This window comes from Poecilia formosa, unplaced genomic scaffold, assembly GCF_000485575.1.
Source record: "Poecilia formosa unplaced genomic scaffold, Poecilia_formosa-5.1.2 Scaffold972, whole genome shotgun sequence".
NCBI lineage: Eukaryota > Metazoa > Chordata > Actinopteri > Cyprinodontiformes > Poeciliidae > Poecilia > Poecilia formosa.
The window spans coordinates 5,751-14,139 of NW_006800911.1; the positions used below are offsets into that span (position 1 = coordinate 5,751).

Below are 8,389 nucleotides of genomic sequence, written 5' to 3' on the forward strand. Positions count from 1 at the left end.
AGTAACATTTAATAATATTTAATAATGTTCAATAACATTCAGTAACATTTAATAATATTTAATAATGTTCAATAACATTCAGTAACATTTAATAACACTCAGTAATGTTCAGGGCCGTGCAGAGACCACTACAGGGGCAGGTGCTCAAAAAAGGGGCCCATCTAACATTAATATTCTGTCCTAATATTCTAGGACAGAATATTAACAAACAGCTTTCAGAGTTTAATAAACAATGATAAATTACAAAATTGTGAAATATACAATCAAAGCTAAGGAAAATCTCTATATAGATCATACAACTATGCATATGTAAGATATTTTATTAGTAATTTCTTTCTGCAGGTCTATTTTGTTATAGAAAAGTTTTGCAATATTCAAACCTGCAATTTAGCAAGACATGTAAATCAGAGCTGGATCACCAGACATATTTTTACAGAATTACACTATTAAAATATAAACAAGGCCCAATGCAACCTTTTAGTGGACTAATCTATAAAACAGAGCTGCCTGTTTGCTGCAGTGGAGATGAAGATGGTCCATTCAGGAAAGCAGAGCTGCATCAAACTTTAACTGGAACTGCAGAAAAAAAACACAAGCAAAAGTTTAATTGTTAATGTATGTCACCATGAGAAAAGCCTGCTGAGTTTAGCTTAAAAAAACTTTTTAAAAAATTAAAATCACACATTTTTGTCTCATGAAGTGATTTGTTTTTGCAAAACAAACTTATTTGCTCTTGTCATAAATCTTTTCTTGCTATTCTAAGTTTTTGTTTGTGACTCAAAGTTTTGTTTGTGATTCTCACATGACATCAGGGGCGGGGCCTAAAATCACAACAAAAGATTTCTGATGTGTGCAAATAAAAGTTTATGTTTGGGAAATAACTTTAAGTTCATGAGGCAAAAATGAGTTACTTAATTAAAAAACAAAAAGTTTTTTAAACAAAACTTTTTGTTTTAAAAATAAATCATTACTATTCCAAAAGTTTTGATTACAATTGTATTTTACTTAACTGAGGTTAGTTTTTTTTTTTCATTGAATTGGGAAAAAAATTAACCCCATACTCTGAGAACCAGACCCTAAACTTAAAGTCTGGTTGAGTTTTTCCCCTTCATTAATGACTTTTATTACATACATTTTATCTATCATGGTAGTTCAGGTGAGTTATTTTTAATTCTAAATGAATATCCTTGTTGGACTTTTATTTAAGTGCTATTCTCCTTCAAGCTACATTTACCTAACGCCAGAATAAATGCCATGTACATTGTTCAGCAAAGGAAATTAGACATATATCCATTATGGAGATGATCGGTTCTGGACGGGCGATGTTCCCCTATTGCATAATCAATACTGAAGAATGACTGATATCATTAACAATACAGGGAAGAAGCTTTTTGTTATCTAGCTTTGCTAGCAAAGTCGTTAGCTAGCAGCTAGCTAATAGCACAACAAAAACAGCCTAATGTCTGTATGATAAAAATCCTGAATGATGGATAAGAACAGTTTCTCCTCACCTGGCTGTCTCCTCCCCTCAGTAGTTCTTCAGAGAAAGGCAGACAGAGGCCTGTCAGTGTCTGTTGTATCTCATTACCTCTCTGCTTAAACCGCTGAAGCAGAAACGAGACTTCAACGTTTTCCGTCATCTGACAAGCAGCAAATCTACTCTATTCACCAAAAACGTTTTAATTCACCAAAAACTGATCTGTAATCTGGATCGTTCTCTACGTTGAGCTCCAGTTAGCCGCCTTATCTCACTGCGCAGGAGGCAACTGGGTCACAGGCAAAAGGTCAAACGTAACAAGGTGACCGGAAGGCTTATTATGTTGTACAAAAAAAAAACCCAACAAAAAACAAAGAATTTTAGTACATGTTATTATTTGTCAGAAGAGGGCTTAGGAAATAATAATACAAAAAAATTGACCAAAAGGGCACTTTGGGGCAAGGAGCAAAAGGGGCAGGTGCTCAGGCCCCCCAGGTCCCCCCTCTGCACGTGCCTGGTAATGTTCAGTAACATTTAATAATGTTCAGTAACATTTAATAATGTTCAGTAANATTTAATAATGTTCAGTAATATTTAATAATGTTCAGTAACATTTAATAATGTTCAGTAACATTTAATAATGTTCAGTAACATTTAATAATGTTCAGTAACATTTAATAATGTTTAGTAACATTTAAAGTCTAATCTCCACCAGAGCCTCCCTGGTGAGCCTGGCTGTAGAAAAGCTAAGTTGCTAAATGTTTGGCTGTTCCGGTTCGGTCGGTAAATATTCATCCGGTGAGGCGGGTGGAGGATCAGAGGCCGGACGGATAGCCAGGTGGACCGGTACCGCAGGACCAGACGGACAAACGGGTCCGAACGACCCAGTTCGGTTCTGACTCCCTTCCTCGGAGGAGCTGAAACAAACCCGTTACGTCATCCTCCTCCTGGATTGTGTGTTTTGTTTTTTTCATTAATTTGATTGGCACTCAGCGGACGGGAGTCGGGGTTTGTGGTTGCCGTGGCAACGGCCTGCTCTTTGTTGAAAGGCTACGTTGCTGGCATCTGATGCGTCTGCGCTGCGATCGATAATAAACCCGTCCAGAACCAGAACCAGCAGAACCTCCACCCCGCTCCGCCTGCGGAGAGGAGGAAGATGAAGATGATGATGATGATGTGGCAACAAGAGGAAGAAGAGATTAGATGGAGATAGGAGGAGGAAGAGGAGCGCTGCTCCTTCTGCCTCATCCGGGATCTTTTCTCTGTCTCACACTTTGATATCAAAGTAAGGTGTGTTTTTTTCTCTCTCTCTCTCCTCCCCCCGGCTTCTCCTCAGTCAGGATTCCGGTTCGGTTCCGTTCTCTTCGCGCCTCTAATTGGTACCGATGTCCGCCAGCTGAATGCAGATTTTACGGCTATTGAGGCGGTTCTGATCAGCCCAACAACCTGTGGCTGTTCGGAGGTTTTCCGGCTCCAGAACCGAACCACGAACCCGGGTCCTCGTCACATCTGGATCTGAAGCTCCTGTTAATCTGCGCGCGCAGCTCGCCATGACGCGCCGACCAGTTTAAATGAGTTCATTATGGGATGGAGACCTGTTGCTGCTGAAGAACAGCCGCTGGTGGGCCGCTTCCATCCTGTAGCTTCATAGTTTAAAGTTACGCTTTCAAAGATGAACCGCAGCAATTTGAATATTATCCTGCGGTAACTGGGTTCATTTTTCTGTCATATTTGTTCATTCAGTTGGAATTTAAATATTTAGCTCCAATTTAAGAAAGAATCCGCTCCAAACTAAATGTTTGATTAAAAAAGTATTTAGCTAAATATTTTCGTTTGAAGCTGTACAAAATATTGCTAAATAAATTATTTAGCAATCTAAATATTTCTTTTAAATTAAAGTTAGTAAAAAATATTTACTTGGCTAAGAAAAAGAAGTAATTTATGTAGCAATCTAAACATTTTTGTTTGAAGCTAATAATTAGCAAATAAAGTATTTAGCTAGAGTAATAGTTCTGAGCTAGCTGGTAATATTTAGCTACCTCAGAGCTAACTGTTTAGCTAATATGCTAATTCACTAACAGATGTTGAGTTTCAAAATAAAAGCTGGTAATCTACTGTGTGATCCATTGGGAAATGTCTGTATTGATCTTTAAACAGCTGAGGGAGAACAGTCATAAGTTGGGTCACTTATCAGGTTAACCACGTGGTCCAGGCCATACGGAAACCGCCCAGGGCGCCATCTTGTGGGGGAATCTATAGCAGAAAATCCTTAAGACTGCTAATTACTTTTAAAAGCACCTAAATATTTAAATAACCATTTAAAACTGCTTTTTGTATTTATTCGGGTTATCTTTGTCTCATATTGGGATTTATTTGATCTGTAAAACATGTAAATATGACAGGAAAGAATCTTTAAGGGGTTGAATACTTTTTCACAGCACTTTTTCTAACAGAACTGGAGAAAATTACGACAACATAATTGTTTTTTAAATGTTTTCAGCGATAGTTATGGAAACAATGGATGACTTATTTACCCAGAGGTTTGCTGGTAAATCTGCTGCAGGGTTTAATAATAGCAGCAGCTTATTTTAGGTTTGCAACCAAACACACACACACACACACACACTGAGTTATCCTGCAAAGGGCGTTTAGCCTGGCTGCAGCTAGCAGAGGAATATTTTAATCTCATGAAACATTTCACTCCTTGCCTCAGATTCTCCTCTGCAGGCCAAGAGAAAGACGCTGAAAATGGAGGAATGTGTTCAGACCAGGGTTAGAATAGTTTGGGTTTTTTATTGTTATACTTTTATTTCATTAAGATTTTTGTCTAATTCAGTTGGAATTTTTAGTGTTTTCTTGTTTTACTTAATATCATTTTAGTTCTTATTGTTTTTTTCATATTCAGAAAGGTCATTGTATTGTTTTGTGATTATGTGAACATTGATTGGGTAATGAATACCCAACAGAAGGAAAATCTGTTTAATTTTTGTCAAACAGTCGACCAACTGGAGTTTTATCACAGTTTTCTGTCGCCATTTTGCAGACTAACGTACATGAAGCGCCATCATTTACTGACAGCAAATTATGGTTTGTGTGGTGAAACAATAAATTTGCCATCAGTTTGAAAGGTTGATAAAAACAAAGAATATTATATCTATAATTTCAGTACGGTTTGGTTATTTTTATAAATGCATGATATTGTCCCGGTTAAGTTTTTCAACATTAGAGTTTTTATTTATTTCAGAGAATGAAAATGTTTTCTTAATATCGGTTTCAGTTATTTCATCATGTTTTAGTCATTATAGTAACTTAGATGCAGCTGAACTCTGAACTCTGAACCTTCAGAGCCACATAAAGACGGTTACAAAGTCTGCCTCTGGTCATCTGGAGAATGTTCCCAGGACTGAAGAGAAACTCATCCACTTACACTGATTACCACAACAGTAGCTGAGTTTACTTTAAACATAAAATTGCAAAATTGAAAGTACAAAAAATAAATTCACTGAGTGGAAAAAATTTAGAAAAAAAAGTTTTTGCGCTGGGACAAGTCGAAACAGTTTTCACATCGTGAATATTTTCATGTGACTGTTTACGTCGCTCACATGATTTTAATGACTTGTGTGAAGAAGCTTCTTCAGATTTTAATTTTCCTCATTTAATGGAAACATTTCCAGTGTTTTATCAGCCTGGCGGGTCACCAGGCTTTACTTCATCCCCGCCAGGCTAAGAGTTGTTTAATTCTTCTGAATAAGAGTCTTATATACCACTAACAGTTCCAGCTAGGCTTACAGCCTAAACAGGTTGAACTGGGAATGCAGCTGCACCATCCCTGCTGCTGCCCGTTAGCATCTCACTCTGTTGCTCCCAAATCGTGATGAAATGTTGGTCGCCTCCAAATTCTTGGAACTTCCAACATTTTTTAGCTCAGAAACATGGTGGACTGCCTCGGCACCACTAGCACCAGGATTAGCAGGTTTTCTGGGAGAAACTCTGACTGCAAATGCAAAATAGTTCATTTATTTATTAGAGGAGAATAGACAAACATATTTGACGCTTATTGACTATTTTCATGATGGAACTCGACGGAGCGTAATGCCTCAGCTGGTGACTGTATGATGTTTTTATGACTTTTTATTTTAATATTTTATGATGGAAGGCTCTTTGAACTGCCTCGTTGCTGAAATGTGTGATACCAGTAACCCTGACTGATTGGTTCATTGACTGACTGGTTTCCTGCTCTGCTTTGTTGCAGGGCTTGTTGGTGATGGTGCTCTGTTTGCCGTGATGGTGGGTAAGAGAGCCATGCAGCGCCTCCTGCTGGCCGGCGGCCTGCTGCTGGTCCTGGCCGGCTCCGCCTCCAGCTGCCCCGCACGGTGCGAGTGCTCCGCCCAGACCAAGTCGGTCAGCTGCCACCGCAAGCGGCTGGCCAGCATCCCGGAGGGCGTCCCCATCGAGACGCGCGCTCTGGACCTCAGCAAGAACAAGCTGCGCCTCATCAACTTCTACAACTTCTCGTCATTCCTGCAGCTGGAGGACCTGGACCTCAGCGACAACACCATCAGCGTGGCCGAGATCGGCTGCTTCCACTCCAACGTGGCGCTGCGCTCGCTAAACCTGCGCAGCAACCATCTTATGGTGGTGCTGAAGGGCGTGCTGGCGGGCCTGACCAACCTCACACACCTGGACCTGAGCCACAACCGGCTGGTGATTCTGCTGGACAACGTCTTCCAGGACCTGCACCGACTGACCTTCCTGGAGGTCAGCAACAACCAGCTGGTGTACATCTCCCAGCGCGCCTTCACGGGGCTCCTGGGCATCCAGAGTCTGACCCTGGAGCGCTCCAACCTCACCGTGGTTCCCACCGACGCTTTGGCCCACCTGCACAACCTGGTGGAGCTGCGCATGCGCTTTCTGAGCATCAGCTTCCTCAAGCCTTTCTCTTTCAAGCAGCTGACTCGCCTGCGCCACCTGGAGGTGGATTCCTGGCCCCTGCTAGAGAGCCTACCGCCGCTGTCGCTGCACGGCCTCAACCTGACCACCCTGTTCATCACCAACACCAACCTGTCTGCCTTTCCTGGAGCGGCGCTGCGCAACCTGCCCTACCTCACACACCTCAACCTGTCCTACTGCCGCATCCAGCACATCCAGCAGGGGGAGCTGGGCCCTCTGCCTCAGCTGCTGGAGCTCCGCCTCCAGGGGGCGCAGCTGCTCTCCATCGAGCCCCTGGCCTTCGCGGGCCTGAAGTCCCTTGAGCTGCTGGATGTGTCCCAGAACCGGTTGGACTCTCTGGAGAGGGCCGTGTTCGCCTCGGCGGACTCCCTGCAGCGGCTCTGCCTGGGCGGCAACCCGCTGGTGTGCGATTGCCGGTTGCTGTGGTTGCTCAGCAGCCACAAGCCGGCTTCGCTGCAGATCCTGGACCTGCAGCCGGAGTGCAGCGCGCCGCAGCACCTTCTGGGCAAATCCCTGCGGGACCTCAAGGAGCCGCTGGTGTCAAGGTACATGACCTGCACCAAGCCACGGGTCGGCCCCAACGCCACGCAGCTGCTGATGGCCGATGAGGGCCAGCCGGCGCGGCTGAGCTGCACGGCGGAGGGAGCGCCGCGGCCCTCTGTGGTCTGGATTACGCCGCACAGACGCTACGTCACGGCCAAGAGCAGCGGCCGCATGGAGGTCCAACCAGATGGCAGCCTGGAGATCAAGCCGGCGGAGCTGCACGACAGCGGCGTGTACCTGTGCATCGCCAGCAACCCGGCGGGCAACGCCAGCCTGTCCGCCTCCCTGGCCGTGAAGAGCCTGGGGACCGGCGACAGGATCCACTTCACCAACCGCAGCTCCGGCTACCTGACGGAGCCTAACGGCACCTGGGGCAACGGCACGGTGCTGTACAACATGACGGTCCCCATCGACATGAAGACCATCCTGATCTCCGCCGCCATGGGCTGCCTGTCCTTCCTGGGCGTGGTGGTGTTCTGCTTCCTGCTGCTGTTCGCCTGGAGCCGGGGCAAAGGGCGACACAGGAACAACTTCGACATCGAGTATGTCCCCCGGAAGTCCAACGGCGGCGGCGCGGACGTGGCGGAGACCAGCGGCCCGCGGCGCGTCAACATGAAGATGATCTGACGGACTTCAGCCAGAAAACAAAATGTCTGTTCGTTTTTTAATGACACAGTGGATTTGTGACAAACGAAAGTGATGTACTGTTTAGTGGCTGTGGGTCTGACGGTGGTCTAGTGATCAGTGGACTTGTGATATATGATGTTCATAATGTACACTCAATATAAATCTATAACCGACATATCAATATGGGACTGACATCGTGCTGCGAGTGACTCAGTGACGGGATGAGTAACGACGTGGCATCAAGGTGAAGGAGGGACAGACCGCAACGTCACGACCGAACCGTCCCGTCTCAGCTGCAGCCTGAAAGGTGTGTGTGTGTGTGTGTGTGTGTGTTTCTTTGTGCATGTGCACGCATTGCCTTTCTCGTGCGGTGGAGCGACTAAGCGTTGAGGTCCAAAGTGTTTTTTTTTCTTTCTCGGGTTTTTCTACCAGAAGCAGGTGTTTGTATGCAAACCCTCAAATGAATCTACTGACGAAATGCTGCAGAAACTAACATAGATCAGCCCCTCTTCCCATCCCCCTGAAGAAGACACTTCTGGTTTTCTAGACTTGAAAAGGCGTTTCAGGAAAACAGGTCTGCTGTTCCTCTGCACAGAAACAGAAAAACGGAAAGTCGTGTTGAATTTTATATCATAATAAATCAAAGGCAGACAAATCCCTCGATGTGACATGGAAGAGTTGGTGGCAAAGATTTACCGCGCCGAGCTTCCTGTCTCTGCAGGTTGATCTAACCGTTTAACTTGGCTGGGGGTGAGGGGGCAGAAGGGAGGTCTGGGGGCAATAGGGGGCTTG

The 8,389-nt window shown here is 44.6% G+C and overlaps 1 protein-coding gene and 1 long non-coding RNA gene across 2 annotated transcripts in view; both read left to right on the forward strand.

Moving 5' to 3' along the window:
• LOC107835068 (uncharacterized) overlaps window positions 1-8,245 on the forward strand; it is a 13,989-nt gene extending 5,744 nt beyond the window's left edge. Inside the window, exon 2 of the long non-coding RNA XR_001660900.1 lies at window positions 7,905-8,245. This is a non-coding gene — a long non-coding RNA (uncharacterized LOC107835068). The remainder of the gene's footprint in view (window positions 1-7,904) is intronic.
• LOC103132253 (leucine-rich repeat and immunoglobulin-like domain-containing nogo receptor-interacting protein 2) lies at window positions 2,684-7,737 on the forward strand. The gene is made up of 2 exons (XM_007544022.2): window positions 2,684-2,762; window positions 5,730-7,737. The coding sequence occupies exon 2, from the start codon at window positions 5,762-5,764 to the stop codon at window positions 7,595-7,597; it is 1,836 nt and encodes a 611-aa protein (XP_007544084.1). The 5' UTR covers window positions 2,684-2,762; window positions 5,730-5,761; the 3' UTR covers window positions 7,598-7,737.
• Window positions 8,246-8,389: the final 144 nt, after the last annotated feature.